This window comes from Leptopilina boulardi, unplaced genomic scaffold (genome assembly GCF_019393585.1).
Source record: "Leptopilina boulardi isolate dan_hultmark-lab unplaced genomic scaffold, ZJU_Lbou_2.1 LbouV2_269, whole genome shotgun sequence".
Classification (NCBI taxonomy): Eukaryota; Metazoa; Arthropoda; class Insecta; order Hymenoptera; family Figitidae; genus Leptopilina; species Leptopilina boulardi.
Window position 1 is genome coordinate 1,035,716 of NW_026137828.1, and position 27,183 is coordinate 1,062,898.

The 27,183-nt window shown below is 28.6% G+C and overlaps 1 protein-coding gene across 1 annotated transcript in view; it reads left to right on the plus strand.

Moving 5' to 3' along the window:
* The window catches only part of LOC127281460 (C-X-C chemokine receptor type 2-like), a 30,279-nt gene extending 3,581 nt beyond the window's left edge, over window positions 1-26,698 (plus strand). Inside the window, exon 2 of the mRNA XM_051305178.1 lies at window positions 25,710-26,698. Coding sequence (XP_051161135.1) covers window positions 26,024-26,698 — 675 coding nt within the window. The 5' untranslated portion in view covers window positions 25,710-26,023. The remainder of the gene's footprint in view (window positions 1-25,709) is intronic.
* Window positions 26,699-27,183: the final 485 nt, after the last annotated feature.

The following is a 27,183-nucleotide window of genomic DNA, read 5'->3' on the forward strand; positions in this document are numbered from 1 at the left end:
AGATAAAAAATAGTTGTTACAAATAACAGACAAAAGAAATCTAATTATTATTTAAACAATGATTTTAATTAGAAAAACATTAAAATTTCTACATAAAGAAACAAATTTAAGAAATAGAAAAATTGCCTAAATGTTTTATACATAAAAAAAGGAAATAACAGTTTAAATAAAATAAATGATTTAGAAAATTTGTACTCATCGTACAAAAGAATTAATTTTACTTTATTTATTAATTTTCATTAATTTAATTTTAAAAATATTATAAAAACAATTAATATTTCACTTTTTAAAATTGCACACTACTTATTGTTAGTGCCTTACGGTCATGGTCTTGTGTTCCACGTTTTATACGTAACATATGTACTTTCGATTCAACCTGTTCTCTAATGTCATGCATCCCATCTACATAATTAGTACATGATTGTGATCCGTTTAAAAATAGATCAAAAAGTAAAAAGTGTTTTAAAATGCAAAAGATTTGTTTCGAAATTGACCAAAAAAATGGTCCAAGTTTTCTGAAAAAATTATTATTTATGGTAATTTATTTATTGAAAATATACGGGCCAAGCCTATTCGCATTGTTATTAATGTCGTTGAAAATTAAAACGCGCAATTTTTTAATGAAAGTTGTCAGTGAGTTACAGAAAAAATCAATGTGTTGTTATTAAACTGATTTGCCTCGCTGCTCAGTCTGTTGATCACTGAATTTGTTATATAGTTTTCTTTAATGAAGGGTAATTTAAATAATGGTGGGTTCCTAGGTGACCTTTGCGGCACATAGAAATCAAATAAGAACAACAGGTCCAAGCAGTTAATACGACTATTGATGATTTTATATAAAAAAAAAGAATATCAGCAAACAAAAATCTTTCAGATATTAACGGTATATTAAGGTTATATCTCATTTCACTATAAACCTGATTATTATAGTCTAACGACAAACCAGTTTGTCTGTCAGCAAAAATCTGTTTTGAACTCGCTCTATCAAAACCATAAATTCATTCTGATAAGGTTGCTATAGTATTGATGCAAATTCAAGTATCGGTCTAACCAACGAGAAGTACAAGCATTTCAAAGCATCAATGTTTTTAAAGCGTCTTGAATTTCTGGTCATGAAGTCTAATACTCTGGTGGCTTTATTTACAGTATATATGATGTGATTAGTAAAAGAAAATTTATGATCGATCATTACAACAAGATCACGTATGGAAGATACTCTGATAAGCTCCTCGTTACCAATAGAGTACTCATAAAATATTTTCAATTCATCAGCAAACAAATTTAGAAAATTTAAAGACTAAATTAATATCATTTATAAATAATATAAAGAGGAGTGGTCCCAGGTTTGAACCCTGAGAAACTCCAGAAGATGCAATAAAAATGTCAGAAAATTGATTCCCAATACGTACTGAAGAGGTTTTATCTGTCAAATAACTTTTTATCCATTTTAACAAAACATTAGAAAAGCCTTAAGCTTTGCCAAAAGAAATAATTTGATATTAAAAAATTGAATATTTAAAATTTTAATAATTTTATAATAGGGACCATTATATGTAAAGCTAACCCCAAAGGGTAGCACTATAGCAAGATCGTGAAGCGCCTAATTTTTTATTTCGATTAAAATGACATTTATTTTTCTTTTTGTATTTTATTAGAATCTGTAATTCGCACCCCTTTTTGTTCACTTATTTTAATATAGACGGCGCCTCCCTCTTTCTTTTTCTTATACAGCCCAACCTCTTTATAACTGATCGAAGGGCGCTTAGGGGACAAAATTAACCAATGTAGAGGGCCCCTACTACTACCTGTGTGTAAAGAGAATGTTGTTACGGCTTGGAACCTCTTTATAAACTCTGTGACATTTTCCTATTGAGTAATATTCTTTCCAGCTCAGATTGGGGTTTTATCGAGAATTCAGCTGACCTTGAAGCTGATAAAGAGGTAGTTTATAAAGAAGTTGGGCTTTATTTTGATTTAGAGTCACTCTCTATATTTTACACACAACACTACTTCCGTTTCACTCACAGAGTTGTACGCGACATACACAATTTATATTTTTATTTAAAACTTCACAAATGTGTAATTAGTGACAAATTAAAGATTGTTGTTTTTGAATCAAATTTATGACATTTTATTTCGTCGTACCACTGCATAATTTCTAATATATTTTTATAAGAACTATAATTTTAAAATTGCATTTATGTTTCATAATTGTATATATGTATAATTTTTAATAATTTTATTTTATTAAATTTATATATTAGATTAAACTTTGTGTAAATAATATATATTATTTATTATAATGTCAAATTATTTTATAAAATAATTATGGTATCAAGAGGGAATCTATGTTGTTATTTTCAAAAAATTATATAAATACATAAACATAACATTTATACTAATCCAACAAATGACATGTGTGAACATAGTGAAATATATTTCATTATTTATTTATTAAAAATATACGGGCAAAACCTATTAGTACAGAGTACTGTAGAAATACATTGTATGTGTTTTATATTAAATGGCTGCGTTGTTGTTGATGTCGTTGAAAATCAAAGTGCGCAAATTTTTAATGAAAGTTGTGAGTGAATTACAGAAAAAATCGATGCTGTTGTGAAACTGGTTTGCCTCATTGCTCAGTCTGTTAATTACTGAATTTGTTATATAGTTTTCTTTAATAAAAGGTAGTTTAAATAGCGGTGGGTTTCTAGGTAACCTTTGTGGCACATAGAAATCGAATAAGAACAGAAGGTCTGAGCATTTAATACGACCGTTGATGATTTTAAATAAAAAAAGAAGATCAGCAAACAAAAATCTGTCAGACATCTACGGTATATTGAGCTTACTTCTAATTTCACCATATTCATGACTATTATAGTCTAGTGGCAAACCAGTTTGTCTGGCAGCAAAACGCAAAAATCGGTTTTGAACTTGCTCTATCAAAACTATATATTCGTCCTGGTGAGGTCGCCATATTATTGATGCAAATTCGAGTATCGGTCTGACCAACGACAAGTACAAGCATTTCAAAGCATCAATGTTTTTGAAGCGCCTTGAATTTCTGGTGATGAAGCCCAAGACTCTGGTAGCTTTAGTTACAGTATATATGACGTGATTAGTAAAGGAAAATTTATAATCAATCAGCACACCGAGATCACGTATGGAAGTTACTCTGGCTAGAATCTCATTGCCAATGGAGTACCCACAGTCAGAAAATTCGACCGGTCTGCGAAATGATATAACATTTTTTTAAATTAATAAGCAAATTGTTGCTTATAGACCATTCACAGAGGCGCTCAAGATCCGACTACAGATCCTCGTGGTCCTGATTGCAAGATATTACCTTAAATATTTTTAAATCATCCGCAAATAAAAGAAATTTAGAAAATTTTATGATCAAATAAATATCGTTTATAAATAATATAAAGAGAAGTGGTCCCAGGTTTGAACCCTGAGGAACTCTAGAAGATGTGCTAAAAATATTAGAGTAATCGTTTCCAACACGTACTGATAAGGTTCTGTCTGCCAAATAACTTTTAATTCATTTTAACAAAATATTAAAAAATCCCAGAGCCTCAAGCTTCGCCAAGAGGATGCCATGGTCTACCTTGTCAAAAGCTTTACTGAAGTCTGTATATATAGTGTCAATTTGTTTATGTTTCAAGTTTTCTAGTACAAAGTTGGAAAAAATACTTAGGTTGGTCAAGACCGATCTTCACCTCATGAAACCGTGCTGAAATTATGTTGATAATTCTTTAGATTTATAATAAACAAATTACATTCGTGACTTCTAATTTTTGATATAAAATAAAATTACTGTGACAATGTAATTATCTGTGTATGAACTTTCATTGTTTTTAATTATTTTATCCCCTTCGAAATAACTTGTACATAACTAAGAAGATTTTGCCGATCGATGCAATTATTGCATTTTCCTACAATATTCGATGCTTCTCATCTTTTGGGAAGTTAAATTTAGCATTCCCTTTACATAAAGTGACAGAATATTTAACCATTGTGAAGAACATCACTTAATTTAAATTATATAACTTTTTTTAACTTCTGACACATTCCATTACCACTGACAATAGCATACAACAGCTCTGATCGTATTGGTCAATCTCCTGATATCTTTAAATAGTTATCCACACTTTATTATAACCACTATTTCTTATTTTATAATTTTATTCGTCATTTAAATAAACAAAAACATTTTATATTTGTTTATTTTGATATCATGCAACAAATCCGATTTGAAATTTGGAGCTCTAAAATCTTACACTGATGCTCCTATTTACTAGTCGAGTTTGGCCGTGAGGATCCCCATTGTATAATTATTAACAATAATTATATAGGTTTTTGATCCATAAATTTTACTCACAATCAATATTAAAATTTAAATTGTTAGAATTTGACGGTATGTAGGTAATAAATTTTATCATTAAATTAATCATTTTTATTCTTCGATGGAAAATGTTATTGATTCATCAGTATATTTTACTCATTGTCAGTATAATTTTAATAAATATTGTTTTTAAATTAAGAAAAAAAAGATAATATACATTTTATTAAATGTATGCTACATTGTTTCTTGCTTAAATTTTATTTTCTTTTTTTCTTAATAATTATTTTTCGAGTATTGAAAATTCTCATTTAAAGTGCTTCTCATGGAGGAGGTTTATCAATAATAATTTAATACAAATATCAAAGGTAATAAATTAAATTTTGTTGCATAAAATACTAAAGTAGATGCATCAATAATAATTTAAAATGAAGCTGATTATAATTGCAAATTCTGATAGAGATTAAAGGCGACAAGTAATTTTCATTAAAATGATAATAATTGAGTCAAAGTAATAGCAAATGAGAGGTTCAACTTTGAAAATCACTGCTTGTTTTACTCGCTCTTGAAATTCTAAACTCAAGTATCAAGTTCAAAAAAAGTAAATTGAAACTTAATGACATAACTTTTAAAAAGCATAATATATAATTAGAAAAAAAAATTCGATCGAATGATATAGCAATTGAATTTTAATGAGTAAATAAATAATATAAAGAAAAATTAATTAACAATTTGAATTCTAAAGAAATTTAATAGATAATATCTAGAGTATTGTTAATTCGATAAAATGAATTAAATATTTAAAGTTGTATGTTTCATAATACTGATGAAATATATCTGTTTTTTATTAATTTAGAAAACATTTATTTTTTATATAACAATTCCAAATATGAGGCTAAAGCTTTCTCTATTCTACACATATAAATATATAAAACATGTTATTCGTGAAATTGGTGGTAGAGAGAAAAATCTATTATATTTTTATTTTTCAGGAATGTAGAGTGGATTCAACACACTGTTGTGTTTCTTATCTTTTCTTGTCGAGGAAAGTCCCCTCTCTAACATTCTATTTCTTTTCGTTCTTTCGCTCCCTAACTTTGATATATTAAAGGGGCACGAGAAATATTCCAGAGGCATTTTCATTACCGTCCTTGCCGGGAATGCACGTGGTACGATGCTTCTTCTCACAAAGCGAAATTTGTAGTTTTACGCGAACCTGAGTACATGGAGCGTTATACATATACACACACATATATATATATACGTGTATCTTGCTCAGCCGCAAGAGATTAGTTTTTATTCATTCCAATGTGGATAAACTCTCTCTGATATTCGAGTAATACAATATTTGTAATCTAAGGGAAAAAAAACTTTATTCTCATTTTATATATAGTTTTATTTTACCAATGGAATTAATATTTCACTATTTATTAGAATTACTATATAAACAATACTATATTTTTTATTCGTCTACATGGCAAAAAAGGAATTACTTACAGATGCTAACTGATGTTTGCTATCGGATTTATCAAAATTAGTAACCAAAGCTAAATTTTTTGTTATTACAAGGAAAAAGTAACGATTAACAGGTAAAACCATATTATGCAGTAAGACTGCTTATGAGGTAAAACCTCTTCGTATGTGGTAAAACAACCTTTTCGTTCATTTGGGCTTGTAGTAAAACTACTGTGAGGTAAGACCTCTTAGCCGTGGTAAGACCACTTTGGAGTGTGTCCTGCTGCGGTAAAACTGCTTCAAGAAGTGACGATTATCGATGGGTGCCTGACTTTTAAAGACGATCGGTTCAATGGAACGCATGCGTGAAACTTTGGTGGGGACCGTACATACAGCGCGCGTGTCATGAATGAGTACTTCATAGATTTTTGATTCGTCGGTAACATAATTATCGACATCCGATAAGTTTACAAAATAATTATACGACAATTTTCAAACTTTCGTTACAAGTTAAAATATTGTCTGATTTATAAAAACAAACTATAATTTTATAGATTGTAAAGAACACTATGAAAAAGAGTCATTAGTTAAATGTAACTTTGCAACATATAAAAACTTTCAGGAGTTTCGCTATAAAAATAAAATTAATGTAACTTTAATGTTTTGGCTTCGAAATTCTCAGACACGATTTTGAATTTGCATAATGAGAGAAAGGAAGAACATCCTTTCGTCAAACAAATTATGTATATTCAGTTAGCTCGTATATGATGAATACAAAATTTCCAATCACGTTATATTTGTTTGCTTAAATTTATAGAATTCAAATAAGCCCTATACGATGAATGTAAAGGGATAGCCCACATTTGTTTTATATTCACAAGCACCAATATGGTTTTTTTTACAATATTTCATCGTAAATTCATAAAGCATATTCAAAATTAAACAAAAATAATAATATTTAAACTAATTTCAATCATAAAATGAAACTGAATCGAAAATCAAAAGCTGAAAAAAATTTTACACTCTGAATATTTACAGGTATTCTCGCAATTAAAATAAAAATCTCACGGTTAACGTGACACGCGAGCAAAACAGTTAGTCCTTTGTGATATAAAAATCTCTAAAGGAATTTCAAACCAGTGGTAACAAAAGCTTTCACTGCAGTAAAGACTAAAGTTCAAAATAAAATTTTCTAGATTAAAACTTTTTTCTTTGACAACTGCTTATTCGATAGTAAATTATTTTTTTTTACTGTTTTCTTTTATGTTTTTTTTTCACTTTTTTTCTATATCGTGCGTTTTTCTTTTATCTGCTCATAAGATCATATTTTGGGTGGCTGACGGGAGAGCAAGTTCGTTTTTTTTATTTCACGACATCAAAGTCAAGAGTTGAATCATTGGAAGCAAGCCAAAGTAGCACACATTAGATTCTTTAAAAGTCGACAAAAAATGTTCTTCATATATATATATATATATAAATTGAGGAAACTTGTGTCTCGTTCCAGTGACATATTTCATTCTAAAACTTCCTACATTTTGAAATTGAATTTCAATTTTATGGTAGAAAATAAAAAAAATGTAATTATCTATTTATTTTTTAATATTATAAGGATGAAAGTATAATAATTTGTAAAAATTATATAAATTATTTTTTAGTGATATTATATCGTACTATATACGAAATATATTTATAAAAAAGGAATAATATATGGAATTTAAACAAGAAAATTAACAATTCAAATGGTTTTCAATGATTGAAATAATATAATTCTATCACATGGTTCGACGATACAAATAATCAAAAATAGAATTTACTGGCATAAATTGGAAAGTGTATAGAAACTGATTTGAATCGAAATGTTACAATATAAATAAGATTTCTCTTTTTAAGGGAACTTTATAGAGTCAAAGAATAAATAAACTTAATTTTGAACTAAAGTAAACGAACTTGGTAATTAAGAAACTTGACTAACTGTAAGCTGAAGCGAATCTGTTAATCACAATGAATAAAGACATTCTAAAGCTACTTTCTTCTCTCTTGAAATTGTAACTTGCAAAAAAATTTAATTGCCTAATTAATTGAAATAATCTTTAATTTATAAACACAATTATTGGAAAACATGCAGAACCAATTTTTCTACGTCTAAATTTCTCCAGCTTGTCCACTTCAACTGAATTGGTGACTATAACCACGAGTTTCATTCCTTGCCGGTTGGATCATAGGATCGGTCAACACTTGTTGTATCTTTTCTACCTGGGTAAGATAATCCAAATCGCGAATATTAAGTGTGACCTGTCGATCCACTAACTGCCTATTTACTGCCTCACTCATCTAAGTCTCTCTGTTGAAGTTGTCTCCAATTTTGATGAGAAAGTTTCCTTTTTGTGTAGCTCTAGCACCTATCAGTTTTATTTGATAAACATCCTGATTGAAATTTTTGCGAAGCTTACTCAAAATGTCAGCATAAGAAAATTCTGGAGCGATTTGGATGACCATCACCAATCCTCTTATCACCTTCTACTACTTAACAGAAAGTTGTAGCATTGATGCCTGCGTTGCTTCTGTTATCTTCTTTTCTGGAGGTGAATTCTCTTTCTTCTTCTATTGCTCATTCGTCACCTCTGGACTACATCGGATTCTTTCGTGCTTCTTCACTTCCTTGACCACGCATCTTATCGCTCCAGGCGCTTATTGTTGGCCGTATGTACCTATGAGCATCAGTCATCCACCTTAAACAAAAATAGTTTTTAATAATATTGTATTATGTTTACAATAAGAATTATTACACTTTCAAAATTAGAGAAAAAATCAATTAAATCTAAAGTAGAATATTCTTTTTTTAAGAAAATTTTTCTAGTGTTTGGAAAAAATAAAAGCAAAACTTCAAGTTGCTAATTTTATTTTTACCATTTTATCAATGAAACGCATTTTATCATGTAACCACTAAAAGTAAAATACAGTTTTACTTCTTTTTCCTGTGCAAAGAGAGTGTTCATGTGAATGTGTAAAAGGAACGTAAATGCCGGAAACATAGATTTAAATGTATGTGCTTATTTCACCAACATTTACTCTCTCTTTCTCTCTCCACTCGGTGTGTCACGAGCAGGCGTTCTAAAGAATTATTTTCTTTTTGTCACACTCAAATGTTGCAAAACATATTTGAATAGTTTAAAAGCAAAATTTTTTTTTTCTTTTTATATATAAAAAAGCAGATGCTGAGACGCGTCCAGAGAATATTTTCAAAAGAAGGGAATATAAATTTTTATGGTATATGTGAGTGTATGGAGGCTCGTAAATTTTCACAGCAGCCCACGGTTGTTCTCATCTCTATTATGTACTATGAGGTGAAACAGTTTTGAACTTGTATCATAGATCTAAAAACACACGCCATTCGATGTCTTTTGAACATATATTTAAAACAGCTGCGCATCCGTGCTGTGCGGTGTAACATAAGTTCCCAATAACATTCCCCCTTTTGCTCTATACAATTTACAATCGGAATAACTTTACGGTCTAGAATTATTTATTGTATTTAAAATTTAATGTGGAATAATGTGTCGACGGAAAACAGTAAATTATCAAATAAATTTGAAAATTACATTTACATTGTATTCTGGTTATTAAATATAAATTATGTACCATAACTAAAAACATTAAGAAATTACTCCGTCTGACTGAAACTTTGTTTTACTACTGAAATACTGCAAACTGTCTTTTACTACTCACTAACACCTCCGACGGCTGCAATCAGAGTTCTTCATTGCTTCTGTTCTTTTATCTTCTGTATATATTTCAATTTACTTTTCAATTATTTCGTTCTAATTTAAATACAATTTGAAAAAATTAGGTCTGATTGTACATGTAATTAATTCACAAAAATTTATATATAAATTCACTCGGTCTGATTAAAATAGACTTCTACTACTGTTACTAAAATTGCCATGGCATTAGGAAATGTATGTCTCACTGAAAATACATAACATACCTAATCTTAAAATTCTCAGAGATGTTTTTTGCAAAATTTTTATATAATATTAAAAGATTGTAAAAATACAACTATTATAAATAGAATTGAAATAAATGGTTTTTAATCATATATTTTCATGATTTCTAGAAATAAAAAATCTATTTTTTACATAATTGTAAAATTAATAAAATAAGAAACTGGACTCGCATTAACGAGCTAAAAAAAATAAATGTAAATTGGAAACATAAATTTCTTTCAAAAACCACACGAAAGTATAGGAGAAAAGATTTTTTTGTTTTAGAAAGTTCTTTATGTTTCCAATTTCGTTAAAAGTTGGTTTTTAAAACTTTTATTTTATTTTAGACTCTAAATTCCTAGACACTATATATATATATATATATATATATATATATATATATATATATATATATATATATATATATATACGTACCTTTAGTTTTATTAAACCTAAAAAGAAACGTATGTAATTTAAAAAAAAAATAAAAACTATTATTTTACCTTTATAAAAATTGCATTAATTTCAAAAATTAACAGTAATAACAACAATTATAATTTTATATATATATATATATATATCCATAAAAAAATTTATATAATTATAATTAAATATATTTTTTACCATAATTACATTTTTTTACTCTTAAAATTTGACCATAAAATGATATTTCGAGAAATATTAATTTTGCAGTAGCTGGTTAATGTAATTGGTAATAATATCAATTGCAGCAATTTGTAAAGACGATTTAGAGAAACATTTTTCTAAAAAAAAAAAAAACGAGAAATTGAATTGGTTAATTCACGATATTTCACCGGTTTTTTTCTATTTCACTAGACCAAATCCGAACTCCACTCTTCAGCAATAAAAACCTTTTTAGTGTGACTATAGAACATGTTCAGCCAGATGAGCCTCGACAATTCGAGTAAAAGTGCTCTTCTATGTAGAGCTTTAAATTAACCCACTTAAGTCTCGAACGGAATTAATGAGTAACTTAAAAAAATTTCCATTTCCGAGTAATAAATTAATTAGAGAAGATTAATAGGCTCTAAGAATATTCAATTGTTCAAATTAGAGCTAAAAATATTACAATTCTAAGCGAAAATAAAATATTTCAACTTTCAATTTCATTATACATCTATTATCAATATATAACAGTCCCGCAATTCATTATATACGATATTAAAATTAAATAAAATTAAAAAAAAATTTATTCAAAATTTATACGCCACATTGTTTATATTTCAGTTCAATAAAAATTGTTTAAGAAAAATTTCTAACTAAACGAATCAATACAATTTTATTACGATTTGTCAGATTAAGAAAATTGAAAAAATACTGCAATGGATTACATGGCAACCTATTGACTTGATTCCTGTTCTAGTGGTTTTTTTTATTATATCATTAATGTCAAATTAAATTGATTCTTGTAATGTGACAAATTTTGCCGCATTACAATAACTAGCTAGGAAACTGACATTTACAAGTTTTGTGCTTATTCTTCGGTGGTAATATTATTAGGTAAAATAATTTATGAAGTGAGATTTCTCACGAAAATACTGTTGAGCTGCGAAAGACATTTTGGCTTCCTATATATAAGGCACAAGACTATTTCCTCTCAATTCCTTACGGAATACACAATGTCGTACATATTTGAAATTTTCCTGGTACTTCCAATTTCAATAGAAATTTGTTCTTTCGACATATTTTTAATGTGAAATTTGTCTTTGATTTAAAAGAAATAATAATAAATTTATATTTAAATAATGTAGAATTTAATTTGAAAAAAATTTTAATTTATTTATAATTATAGTATTTAAAGTGATTACAGTCTATCAAATAATTTTTTATTTTATTATTATAAAGATTTCTTTCAAACCATTCAGTCCAATAGATTAATATGAAAAAAATACATTTTCTAATCCAATAGCTCGGGATTAATTTGGTTATTATTTCTATTCAATTTTAAGAAGATGTGAAAAATTAAGGAAATACATAATGTGAGGAATAAATTTTGTTAATCACAACTAAATAAAGTGACATTAACAAATTTAGGAATCATAGGTAATAATTAGTTGTAAACACATAAGAAATTAAATAATATACAATTGAAGAATAACCGCCAGCTTTAAACGGCAGTATCCTTCGGAATTGGGAATTATGAAAGATTTTAATAGATTTAGAAAAAAGTTTTCAAAAAGAAATAAAGAGAATTATTTAAAATAATTTTGACACTTACTTTTTATTTATTTTGTGGATAATTTCCCTGAAGATGCAAAATTATTGAATTTATTCTTCCTTCTTATATATTTGGATTGTAGAATTTGAATAATATTCGATTTTGTAGAATTTGTAGAAGAAAATGGTAAAAAACTCATCGAGAGTTTATTTCTATTGGGCCCTACTGACCCAGCCTACTTAGGTAGGTTGAAACTATGGGTTGACTCTAAGGGCAAAAATAAAATAATTTTTATTAAAAATGACAATAATTATTAATTATCAACATAAAAATGTTTATTAACAATTGAAAGATTATGTTTAATAGTTTTTATTGAATTTTGAATTTATGATATGTTTAAAGATAAATTTGAAAATTTACAATCTTCAATATTTTGACATTCCATGATAATTACAAATATTTGCCATGCTTTAAGATTAGAATAGTAGAATGAATGCATTTAATCTTAAGAGAAAATAAAAGCAGAAAAAATATACGGATGTAACAAAGTAGTTACCCTAAAGTAAACTACACACAGTTTTCTGCTTCCTTTTGCTATAATTTTCATCCTTGTCTTACATGCCGTCAACCTCCGAGAGTTTAATGACGAACTTGACTCCCTTAATTATGATTTCTCAAAAATCAAAGATATTAATTAACGTCGAGAAAAATGTATAATTACTCGGGCATAGACAATAGGTTGTCTCTACTGGAACGGAGAAATGACAGGAAATACTCCCTCAAATTGAATACTGAATTAATTATCCCATATATTGAAAATGGCCAGAATTTCAAAGAATTGGTTGTTTATTAGGATTCGCTGACAATTTGTGAGTTGGATGCAAAAATATGGTAACGATAATAAAATATTGCTTGGGGTTTTGGGTTACGTCGTATTCTCCTCCAAAAAGGGCAAGCAGAAGTGACGATATGGCGCAAGCGTGTTGACTTCTGTTGAACTAATGAACAGAACCCGGAAACTTTCTTTCATTTGAACAGCTCGTCGAATACATTTAATACAGAAAAACGAATTTAGAAACAAATATTAAAAACGACTATAACCTGAGAATTCTTGACGATCACTGTCGATTGTTTATTTACAAAATTATGATCGCTATTCAATTATTTATTTATGTTTATTTTCAAAAAAATAACAATTACGAAAAATTGTGCAACGTCACAGACGATATTTTAGAATTTATTGTATGTCTTAGTCCTGTGTAAAATTTGAATGACAATTGCAAATCTATATAAAAAATCAATTTAGGAAAATGGAAGATTAATGATTAAAAAAAATAAATGTCCGGAAACAAATTAATTAATTTTTTTTAAAAGTAAATTTGTAATAAGTTTCAATTTATAATTTTACTTTTTCGTAAAAATCTACCATCTTCCTAAGGTTTTTACTTAAAATAGATTTTTTTTGCATTAGAATTATAATATAATTCATGTAAGAAAACATAGTTCTGCGGACAAATCTAGATCGTGAAATTTTTATTTCCAGAAATGCAAAACAACTTTTTTTTATTTACTTTGCGTTATCTAAATATTTGACCAGTCAAGGTTTTCACATGTGAATGCAAGAGAGTTTTCAAGAAGCGATGCTGCTTTCCTTATACAGAATTGGAAATTTCAAAGTTGATTTAAATTTCAAACTAGATAAGATTTTTCAAAAAAACCTCATGTGAGACTATAAATTTTGAACAAAAAAACATAGTCAAAGAATCAATATTTTATTAAATTTTTCCTTAAAATAAATCACTTTTAGCATGCAACTTGTTATTTATATAAGGTTTGAAAAGGTTTCTATTCTATTGAAAACTGAAGTGGTAAAGCTGACAATTCTTGTTGTTGAATGCTGACCAGAGAGTTAGATATTATATAAACTAAGGTTGTTGTAGTTCCTGCTTGAAATAGTCTTTGCTTAAAGTTGACATTGGTCCAATTAACGCGTTGAAAACAAACTTGTAAACCAAAGTTCTATCACAACAACAACATCAAAACAGTTTTACAATATGAACAGAAAGTTATATTATTTTAATTTCTATTTTAATTCATTTAAAAATATTTTTTTTTGAAGTTTTCGTAAAAACGCATAAAAAATTCAAGAAAGAGGAAGAAAGAAAAGTAAAATGGAATAAGCAAGAGTGAAATGAGCTCACAACTTTGCAAAAAGTATTAGTAACTTTATATACGAAAATGTAAAATTAAGTCAGTGTACTCTTAAAATCATTTAAACTGCTTTTGCATCGAAATCGAATAAAAATCTACTATTCACAAAGTTTCAAAAAGTTAATCTCGTCTCTCTTTCTCTCTCTCTATATATATGTGTGCCAAACAGAAAAGTAATTTTCAGTCGATAGTATAACGACTGCTTCAACTATAGGGAAAGAATCTTTGCAGATATTACAAGGAAATTAAGGAACTTACTCATCGCAAAGTCAGAAATTCTATGTGATATTCATATGGGCATATCTCTGAAACCTTTAACTTTAAAGATACTCGCATATATTTTATTAATTTTAATAAATTTTTAGTTGGGTTTTATTGGAAATATTAATGCTTGTTACAAGCAATAATTTCAAAAAAATTTCACTTTAATTTATTAAATATATAAATAATTTTTGTTTTTTATCCTAAAAAGCAATCACCTGTTGAATATTTTTTTGTTACAAGTTAAAAATAATTCGCAATTTTAAATATTTATAACTTTTTGAAGACGACTCGTTTTATCTGTCCACTTGTATAATTAGATAGCTTGGTTCTTGAAGTTTATGTAGATAGAGTTTTAATACTGTGCTCAAAAAAAATTCTTATTAGAAAGTTAAAGGTTACAGAGATGTACATATATGAAGTCAGTTTTTCTATAAGTATGACTTTATAATTGATTTGAAATGGAAAATGTCAATAATTAATTTGAAAATAATTTTATTCCGCATTTATTATTTTAAAATTTTATTAGTTTAAACTTCTCAAATTTAGGATTTAGGATTGAATTTTATTTTTAAAATTTTAAGCAAAATCAAATGTTGAATAAATATAAATTGAAGAATAAAAAATCGGACAAGTGCGAGTTACACTCGCACTGAAATCGAGGGTTCCGTACTCGAAGCGAACTTATTTGGTATAAAAACAAATGTTTAAAAAATATGTGTTGTATGACAACTAATATAAGTGATACAAAAAGGAACAATTTTGTAAAATTCAAGAAAATTGTTCCTCTTCGTATCACTTATATTAGTTGTCATACAACACATATTTTTTAAACATTTGTTTTTATACCAAATAAGTTCGCTTCGAGTACGGAACCCTCGATTTCAGTGCGAGTGTAACTCGCACTTGTCCGATTTTATTTTTTAAAAAATATTTTACTAAAAAAATATAAGAAACATAATTTTATTTCAACTCGCAATATTTTTATTGTATTTACATTTTAAAAATATATTGAATATTAAATTTTATCTTTCTAAGTCAAAAAGAGATAAAACTTAAGATATTGATATAAGGCTAGTAGCTGCTTGTCAAGGAAAAATCGAAAGTTATCTAAAAAATAAAATTTGTTTATTAATTCCAGAAAAATCAACTCCAATCATCCTCGCTATATTTTTTTTGTAATCTACACGTAAAAATACGTTAAAATATATAAATTGGAATCACTGTAGAAAAACTTTTTTCGTTTTTTGCGGAAAAATACATTTTTTTCTGAAATTTATCATTTTTCTTCAAAAATTTGATAAAAACTGATCATCAACTCCAATCGCGCTTACATTTTTTCCCTGTATTTTTCACGCAAAAATTGAGTTTTACAGCAAGTATGAACAGTCTGGATTGAATATTGTGTGCGCTAGGGAGAATAAATCATTTTTTTCGAAATTTTTGATTTTTCCTTGACAACGCTATGTAAATTAATCCGAATCAAGTTCGCTATAATTTTCCTGTAATTTTCACGTAAAAATACGTAAGTGTGTCAAATTTGAGCTCTTTATGTCAAAAGATGTGGCCGCTAGGGGGGGGGGTACATACTCATTTTTAGGTATTTTTCGTAAAAATTCATGGTTTTTCCTTGACAACGCTATTATAATCAACTCCAATCAAGCTCGCTATATTTTTTTTGTAATCTACACGTAAAAATACGTTAAAATATATAAATTTAATTTCCTTTAAATAAAATTTTGTTCGTTTTTGGTGGAAAAATACATTTTTTTCCTAAAATTGTCATTTTTTCTTGAAAAACTTGATAAAAAGTTAATCATCAACTCTAATCGTGACCGCTTTTTTTCCCCTGTATTTTTCCCGTAAAAATACATTTGTATACTAAATATGATCTGTCTGGGTTGAATATTGTGTGCGCTAGGGAGAATAAATTATTTTTTTCGAAATTTTTGATTTTTCCTTGACAACGCTATGTAAATTGATCCGAATCAAGTTCGCTATAATTTTCCTGTAATTTTCACGTAAAAATACGTAAGTGTGTCAAATTTGAGCTCTTTATGTCAAAAGATGTGGCCGCTAGGGGGGGGGGGTACATAGTCATTTTTAGGCATTTTTCGTAAAAATTCATGGTTTTTCCTTGACAACGCTATGTTAATCAATTCCAATCAAGTTCGCTATAATTTTCCTGTAATCTACACGCGAAAATACATATGTGTACTAATTTTCAGCCCTCCAGATAAATTTATGTGGCCGCTAGGAGGGGGGGGTACACGATTTCAAAAAAACCTATATTAATAGGGTTCCGAACCGAGTACGGAACCCTAAAAAAACCATCTACAATCGAATTGACAAAAAAAAATAATCTGGCGCACAAAAGTAAAATACCTTTCCCTACTGAATTAAATTAGTTAATTAGATATTGAAGGTGTTAGTCAAATTTTAACTCGGCAATGGGGAAAACTGTTCTCTGATAAAAGCATTGTTGAAAAATGGAGATAATGAAATAAGCGTACGAAGGGAGCACTATTCTGTAAAAAGCCAACTTTTCCAATTTGCATGAAAGGCGAGTTTTTTTTACCCTCTGTCACTCGAAGGCGATATGTGTTATATTTAAACCGATCAGGAATTCAATGCGTTTTCCAATAGACTGAAGAAAACTTCTCGTCCAAAAAAAAATAATTCCAAGATAAAAATTATTTAATGTAGTTTTTTTATAATATACAATTTTTTTAATTCCATTCTGTCGGTAAAAATTTATTCCTAGTTCGAAACTTGCTAATTTTTTGTTGACAATTTTTTAAGAACAACAATTTTATATTATTTATAAAAATTATCTTTAAAAAGTATTTTATAAATTTCATATGAAATTCATTAACAAGCACTTAAAGAATTTTGAAAAAAACAATGAAATTTTTTCTTACTTTACTTTCTTTACTCTTTCCTAAAGACAGGGCCAAATAAGTTTTCACTGAAAACGTTTATTTGAAAAAAAATTATTTTTCAAATTCTAATCATTATACAAAAAGTGACAAAAATTATTTATAAAAGGGGTCGTCTATAAATTATTATCCACACATTTTTTTTACCTTTATTGACCCCCCTTCCCCATGTCATATACTGTTTAGTACGTTAGGGCCATTTTTTCTGCTGATTATATCAATTTGACTGACTCCCCCCTTAAATTGTGACGTAATTTATGAACGACCCCAAATAAAAAAATTTTAATTTTAAAAGTTTATAATTAGATAATTTTTTTTATTAAATATTCACTGAAACTTCAATAAACTCAATTTAAGCCAAAGTGTATTTATTTCCAATGACCTTAAAATAACTCCAGTAATCGATTAAAGTCAACTGTTTATTTTTATTGTACGAACTAAAATACAAAATAACGGATCCAATATAGAAACTCCGTCTTTTAAAAAAGCTATTCTATTTTTTAAGAAGAAAAATAGTGTTAATTATTGTTCATGAGTAAAAAATTTTGTTTGAACAAAAAAAACCGTTTATCTTCATAAAAACTCTTATTTCTCATTAAAATATTAAATTCGAAAAAAAATCATACAATTTTAGAAATCAAAGTATTAAATTTATTTAGTGAAATATTTATACGAGTACTGTGATAATTCGTTCTGCGATACACTTAAAAACAAATAAAATCAAAAATTTATTCCGTCACACATATTTACACATACGCACACACAAATCGTCAATTTAATAATTTATAAAATATTATGGAGTCGACATTGATAATTTTGCGGTTAAATTTAATAATATGAAGTTGATTGTGGTCAAGAAATTAGTAAATCGTGGGACTCACAGTCATAATAGATAAATTGAAAAATATACTTTGCTACCCAATTTTTTACGTTTACAATATACAAAAAATTAGTTATAGAGTTAAATTCAAAATAATAGCGATATATTTGTAAAAGATCCGTTAATTAAATTCAATAATATAAAATAAAGTAAGCACCGCTAAATCCTGCGCAGGTCAATACATACATAATATAATGTATTTATAAATTGAATATACAAAATAATAATTAAAGAATAGATCTCATAAAAATAAATTAAATCAATAAGTATTTGAAAGTGATTTGATCTCGCTACTTCGTCGCAAAGGACCCCGCACAAAATGCATTGATTTTGGTTCTTGGTCAAAATGACTGGTTTTTGGATATGTTGTAGTTTTAGTCATTCTGAATAAATGTTTCCTCTATCAAAATTCAAAAAAATGATAACTTTTAATGTTATCAGCCATAAAAGGTTGAAAACTCGTGCGGTATGGTTCATATAAAAACATACAACAAGAACGAAAAAAACAGATACAAGTTCTTTTCGTTATTATCGTTGGATGGATGGATGAATGGGTGGATGGATGGTTGGATGAAAGAATGGATGAATGAATGAATGAATTATTCATTTAATTAATGAGTGAATCACGGAATGAATAGGTGGATTGATGGATGGATGGATGGATGGGTGGGTGGATGGAAGACTGGATGGTTTCAGATTACCTTGCATGATTGTATGGACACCTCGGCGATTTTAGCTGGAAGTTTTAAAAGATGCAAACAGCTCGTGGCTTTATTCAGATTCCATTTTGTCTATTCTAGCATTATGAACGGTATAGAGCAGAATGATCAAAAGTTTTAAAAACCTTATTTGAAAATCTACCTTCTAGAGAAAAATGGAAGAATGGATTTCCACTTGGGGGCAAAGTGTGGTTCACTGACTGCTTTAAGATCGAAAAGGGCTCAGGTTGGGGAATGTACCAAATAACAGGTTGCATTAAAGTGAAAGTACCTCTAGGTAAATGTACCACGTTTTGGCATTTCTCAGTTATATATAAGTTTTATTATATATGAGGATAGCCGGAAGAATGAATTAAAAGATAGTTAGGTAGACAGATAAATCAGATCTGCAGCTAGAGAGATCAGATAGGCAATTAGACAAATAGACAATAGAGTGACAGATAAGAAGTTTTATCAGACAAAATAGAAACCAAAGCATATAGCCAAATGGATAGATAGATTCGCAGGCAGGAAAATAATCAGTTAAAAAATCAACAGAAAAACCGATTATCCATCCATCCATCTATTCATTCCGTGATTCACTCATTAATTAAATGAATAATTCATTCATTAATTTATTTATTCATCCATCCATCTTTTCATTCATTCCGTGATCCACTCATTAATTAAGTGAATAATTAATTGATTAATTAATTCATTCATTTATTCATTTATTCATTTATTCATTTATTCATTTATTCATTTATTCATTCATCCATCGAATCATCCACCCATTCATCCATCCATCAATGCATTTTGTGCGGGGTCCTTTATATCTCAAAGATGTGTTAAATAAAAAAATATATAAATAAAATTCTGGTACTTATCAAACAGCGTTGATGTACACGAAGATTGTTGCAGGGTGTAGAACATCCAATTTGAAGATAGATTCATTTATTGATTCATATCCATAGGCTAAATCTATTTCAACATGACTCGTGGGGATGCGGTTTGCAGAAATGATCCCTTCCCTTTCAATCGTTTGGAGTCAGCAATATTCAGTGAAAATCCTCCCGCAATAATTAGGCAATTGAATAAATTCATTTTAAAACAAACGGCCACATTAAACAATTATAAAATTACACAAAATAAATAAATCTTTATGAAGAAAATAGTTACACTTGAGAAAACATATCAAAATTTAGAATGAAACCAACCTTTCAGTGTTCCGGGCCAGCACATGAGAGTGCAGACGAAGTCTGTTGTGGCTGACGAGGCACGACGATAGAATAATTAGTCATTCATTAATTTTGTCGATCACCGAGCCTTATCGACAAATTGCCCTCACCATCGAACCCAGAATTACGAAATTTATTGAGACTCCAATCGTTCGAAATCGGATTTACAAATCATAATGACAATAAAGTTAATTGACCAATGATAAAAAGGATTAATTAAAGAAACGTTATCTACACTTTGAGGTTATTATTAATTATTATTATTTCTTTTATTTGATGAAAAAAATTTATTTTTAGTGACAGGATATTTTACGTGAAAATAACCAAAAATTAATTTAATTAAATTTTTAATAATTAATAGACTAGTTCAAAAAAATGTTAAGGAAAACATTCTAACAATCCGCGGAGAGGGTGGGGTAAGGAAGAACACCATTAATTAAACAGAATTTAAGAATAACACTATTTATTAATATTCAATTCAACCCTCACAACACAAGGATATTCAGGATATCCCTGGGACGTCCTGGGGATATCCATTTGCTTTTGGCGATTCGGATATCCCTAAGATATCCTCTGGATATCCATGGACATCTCTAAGATATCCCAGGGATATCCAAACCGCCGAAAACAAATCGATATCCCCAGGACGTCCCAAGGATATCCTGAATATCCTTTTGTTGTGAGGGAATGTAAAGAAATTTAAATTTATGAAAGTGGCAAAAGGCCGATTAACAAGAATTCTGATTTATTTATTTATTAAATTTTTAAATAATAATGAGATCGATTCAGAAGGAAACGACACATATAATTAATTTGGGGACTCACCGTCCAGTTGACGACGACGAAGACGCCTCGTCCCACAATTACAATTATCTTTCATTTTTAATTTGGTTTCACAAAAAAAGAAATACTAGAGGAAAAACACGAACCACACTGTACTGACACCAAGATGAGAATGAGAGTAAAATGGCTGACGATTCAAACTCGAAAGCATCGCTAAACAGCGGCCATTTTTCTCGGTCCATAGGAAGTTGACTGCCAGTATTGATTTGACAGATCGTCAAAAGACAGCAATTTCGTCTTCCTGGTGTTCTTGAATATTCGCGACTCTCATCCAAATATATACACTAAGAAGCTCTTCCTTTTGTGACTTCTAATTTTAATGTTAAGAACATTTTTTATAATTTTCAATTTACCAAATAATTATTTCTCATAATTATTATTGTAGCGAATTAGTATTTTTCATAATTTTTATTTTTCCAAAAACGTGTTTATACTGTTTTCGATTTTACATTATTACCATTTTTTATAATTTTTTTTCTTCGAATTACCATTTTGTACTATAAATATTTTTTCGAACAATTTTTTGTTTTAAAATGTAATTTATCAAATTTATATTTTTTCTATTTTTAAAAATAACGATTTGCTATTTTATATAATTTTCATTTTACCAAATTGACATTTCGCATAATATCTAAATTTTCTAATTATTATTTTTCCGAATTTTAATTTTAACGAATTATTAATATTAGAATTATTTCTTTTGCGAATTACCATTTAACATAATTTTAATTTCCCCTAATATTTATTTATTCTAATCTCTATTTTCTCGAATCGTTATATGCCAAAATCAGAATTTTCAAGAAACTCCATTTGCCCTAACATACTTCCGGTCAATTTCAGTACTGTAGTTTCCCATCTACATTAATTTATGGAATTTTTGCGCCACTTCCTGTGACGCACCCTATCATACCGACAAGCGATGACCTGGCGAGGATAAATTCCAGAAATTAATGTAGATGGGAAACTACAGTACTGAAATTGACCAGAAGTATGTTAGGGCAAATGGAGTTTCTATAAAATTCTGATTATGGTATATAACGATTCGAGAAAATAGAGATTATTATAAATAAATATTAGGGGAAATTAAAATTATGTTAAATGGTAATTCGAAAAAGAAATAATTCTAATATTAATAATTCGTTAAAATTAAAATTCGGAAAAATAATAATTAGAAAATTTAAAAATTATGTGAAATGATTGATAAAACTATTTTTCCTTGTATGTAACGCATTTTAAGACACCAAAAAAGAGTTTAATAAAAACTTATGTGAATGGTATGAAGAGTCGTTGTCTTACTCTCTATTGTGAAAACGTACGATTGAAATAACTTAGAACATATGGGCATGAAAACAATTTTGGATCGAATGACGTTTTCACTGTGTAGACGTTTCCAAACGATGAAATTCAATTTTCATCGCCCAGAGGTAAGGCCAGACTGTGAGATCGTAAAGGAAAAGCAAAGTAAGAGTGTAGAAACAAAGTAAAGAGAGAAATAAAAAAAAGAAGAAGAAGAAAAAAACAGTCATGCCTTTGCTAAAGAAAGCTTTTCTAAGGAGATTCAAGAGTACTTGATATATATATATATATATATATATATATATAGCAATCAATTGAAATCGATTCGTAGAATCGAAATGTAAAGAAGAAACAACAATAAGGATGCGCTCAGCTAAAGAAAGTTTCGATCATGTATTCCTTTTTTATGTTATACCCTTTCAACATTTCAGATGCCGTAAAATATACATAAACAATCATTAGAACAATTGAATTGAAAAAAAGTAATAATGCTTGTAAGGAAATATCACGTTTAGTTCAATTTTCCGTAAAATCTTTTTGAATTTTCTATATTGAATAAATAAATATAAAGAAATACCAATCGAAATTCCAAGCATGATACTTTTATTTCTTTAACAAATTCAGTAAAATTATTCCCAACAAAAATAGTATAAAAAATTGTTTTATATTTAGTTATAGAAAAAATAGAAAAATATCGTTTTTTTTTAAATTGTCTATCATTATAACTTTCAAACATTTAATTTTTAAACTCATATTTATTGAGCTTACAAAAACTAATGAATATTAGTAATTTTATTATTTGTAGTCAATGACAAAAAAAAATTATTTGATTTAAATAATCGGTTACTTGACTATTATCAAATACATTTTTATTTAAATTAAATAAACTATATTTGATCCAAATATTTGTATATTTTAAACAAATACCATTTAATTGACTCAAATGATAATTATTTTATACTAATAAATATATTTATTTGATAATAATCAACTGATTATTAGAATCAAATAATCCAGTTATATAAACCATTTCATTTTTTCTTCAATTATCAGTGAAAAGCAAATTGAGAAATAAGGATTTATATATAAAAATTTATATATATTTGTGGTGAATGGAAGGACCACACAAAAATCCTGCAAATGCAGGATAAGGATTCGAAACGATTCTTGGTCTGTTATGATAGGGTCCCTTGAGACTTGACTTGTTCTCAAACTGTTTAAATTGCCTGTAGCTCGAAGAAAACGATACAAACACATAATACCTGACAAATCGTCAATTCGAATCGTTCAATGTTTTTTTTTTCTAAAAAAAAACTTTATTTATAGAACATCGTAAAAAAATTGATACCACTCCTGCACGTAATGCGGATTCAATAAGAATTTTGACTTTATACTACGGCATCAATTTCATTGTATACACTAAAGTACAGAAAAGTGAATTGTATATATACTCAATTCTGGCTTTTGAAGTCATTTATCATTTGCAAGAAAGAATATAAGCTGTATACGTAGGTATATATATATATATATATATATATTCCTTGGCGAAGTAGGCGACCATCGTTTTTATGTCTCCAAAGATATACATCTTTTCTGACAAAAAAAACTCTTATACACTTTTAGAATTCTTCCTCTGCATGAATTTTTAAAACATTTTCAACATTTCTTTTTAAGTCTAATCTATAAAACTTCTTTCTTTTTAATATACTTTTTTTTGATGATTTGTTGGTTGAGTCAGGTAGGGATTTTTTATTATGTTTTATATGAGAATTGTTGTTTTAGAAGTTTTTTATAACCCAATTATAATTACGTTTGTCAATTTTTGTCCAGTTTAAACCAATCAGAATAACTTTCCGAAATAGTGGTGAAAAATGGTACTACTGAACGTAGGATAAAATGCTAAGCCATGCCCCCAGCGGACATCCCAATTGGGATCTGACATTCGTACACATGCCATCTGGTGTTGAAAAATGTAACTAGTTTTGGATAACTGTTTGTGTCACTTGCAATTGTAGTTCTGCTGTCATTGTTAATTATTTTATCATTATGAATGAAGCTACATTTTTACCGCGTGAGAAATCTTCCTGCAGAATTAAGTGTTCTGTGAGAGGCTGTGGCAGTACTGTAGCGAAAAATTTAAGCGTAATTTTCCATAAATTTCCGAAACCAAAACCAAAATTACACGATTTACATCACACTTTATAATGTGCCCGGCTTGCAAAACGCGTTCACCTTCAATAAATTTTCGTTGAGCAGGATTTGTACCTGCCCATGCGCAAATACTGTCCATAGAAATGAACATTTTCTGCATCCCATGTTATTCCCATGTAAATTCACTAAAAGTGTTACCCAATTTACGCCATATTGCTTTAGGCCCCGCCCCCATGTCAGATCCCAATAACGATGTTACAATTAGGACCGGTGAATGCAACGAATCGCTTCGTTCTGAGCGTCTATTTCTCTTTTTGCCGGCAGGCGTGAAACGTGCGTTTGTCGTCTGCTTTAGACACAGGGCGAAAGCGTCATCTACAACTTTACGAAATTCTTACCGCGGGATAATTCAAATCAAGATGAGCTGTCAATAACAACATATTTACTTTATTTAACTATTAATTACATATAATAATTTCAATCGTTATATATATTTTGATATTTTTATTTTAAGACTTATAATATACAAAGATGGAAAGTGGGAAGGAGTGGGTAAAGAAAAAAATACATGATTCACCATGAAATTAACTTATTAATTAGTCACTCATTTTTTAATTTTCACTAAACGTTTATATGTTAATGTATGTTATTATATATTGTATTTCAGAATTTTTTTTGTAAACCAGAAAGTAATTCTTCAAAATGCACCTCTAATTTTTTTCGTTACATGTAATTTTCTAGTTCTTAATTTTTTTCAACGTTCATCGTAAGCGTTCATATGAAATATTTATCACTTTCATTTTCCGAGCCAAGCGTATAATATACATATATGTGTGTATAAAAGTAATTGTTAAATATGATTAAAAAAATGAAAAGCATAAAATCATGATTGACATATAAAACTAACACGTGTATTGAGAGAGAAACTCTTAGAAAGATTAATGTTTTCGTAAATCTCCCGTCAGTTCACAAAATTCATTGTTAACAATTTTTCATTAAAAATCACATTTTAAGAAAATTTTTCTATGTACATTAGAAAAAAAAGGTAATTGAAATTCTTCCTTTATCTATTTTTTTCGAGTGGAAAATATTTTCTGTCTAAAAAGGACATTGTGTTGGCAATTTGAAATCCTTGAGTTCACTTTACTGTGTGTATGAACGTAGTAGATACTTGCTCGCATCTTTATCGTTAATACGATGAAGGCCTTAATCGCACACTTCTTGTTCCAGGAATCGACGAGACCGGAAGAGAATAAAACGCGCTGATCCTCTTCTTAAGGACCGTAATCCTTTAGTCTGGGATTCACGTCCCCCATCGACGATCGCGACGAGATTTAAAAGAAGTGGAATAAAAAGAAGAGGAAAAAAAAATAAAACCAAAGGATATATAGTAAAAAAAAACGCAAGTATTGAAGGAGAAAACTAGGAGAAATAAAAATGTCAAGTAAAGGCAGGAAGCCATCACGGGTGAAAAGGGCAAAGATTTCGTGATTGGCTGAAAAATAAAGAGCTGAGAGAAAGAAAAGGGTTTTCCGAGAGATAAAATGGAAACTCCGAAGGATGTATTACATAGATCGCTGGTTCAAAATATCAGCATCTCTAACGACCTTTGGTATTTGGATGATCCACCAGGATTTGCTGGTGGTGGAAGACATAGGATCATTAATGACGAGATTAATTTTAATTTTTTACGCAATGACTCGAATGACTTGAACTATCAAGTTGAATGGTTGAATGATCCAGTTGAAGCATCTGTGACACCACCACTTAAGAAGATCACATCCCTAGAGAAACAAACAATGGCAACTACAGCTGAAAATTTAACAATCATGTCGGATTTATTTATGTTCGATGATATTAATGAGTACATTCGAAAGTTTAATTTAAGCTCAAATTTAACGAATTATGGATGTACGAGTTTTAATTTAAGTAATTGCGCGAATAGTACGTCTAGTGATGGGGATAAAGAGGAAGTTAATAATTGGTGGGCTTTGATATTAGTTGTGGTGCCGTGTCTCACCCTATTTGGTAATGTCCTCGTTATCTTGGCTGTTATGAGGGAAAAGGCTCTTCAAACTGTCACCAATTACTTCATCGTCAGTCTAGCATTGGCCGATCTTCTGGTTGCAGTTCTGGTTATGCCCTTTGCTGTTTATGTTTTGGTAAGTCAAATTTTTTTTAACTTTTCTCATTGTATGTTATGTGTATATGAATATTAATACTTTGTCAAACTAAATTCATCTAGTTATAATTAACAAGAAAATTAGATTTCTAAAATTTTAACTGACACATTGAATATGGCTTTCAAAAATTTATTCAAGTTAATTTAATATTTATTTGAAGTACCGTAAACTGGTGCTATTCGGAACAGATTTCAATATTGAATTCAATTTTTTTTCTTTTTTTGGTCTTGTCTAGCACTTTGATGGTTCAAAGAGTTGTTGTAACAGGTGCCTGGAATTAAGAGAAAAAAAGACAAAGAGATCGGTTTTTTCAAAATTAAATAATGGGGCTATTTGGAACAAAGCGGAAAATACCATTGAAAACCGTGTTGAAAAGTCAAAGAAGTTATTGTTTATTTCTCTAAAGTACAAAAATAATTAAAAACGTGCATTTTAGTCGCTTCTGGTATCGTCAGATGAGGTTGACGACGAAGTCACTGGTCGTTTTGCTGCTCTCGACACTTTTTTATAATTTCGAACCA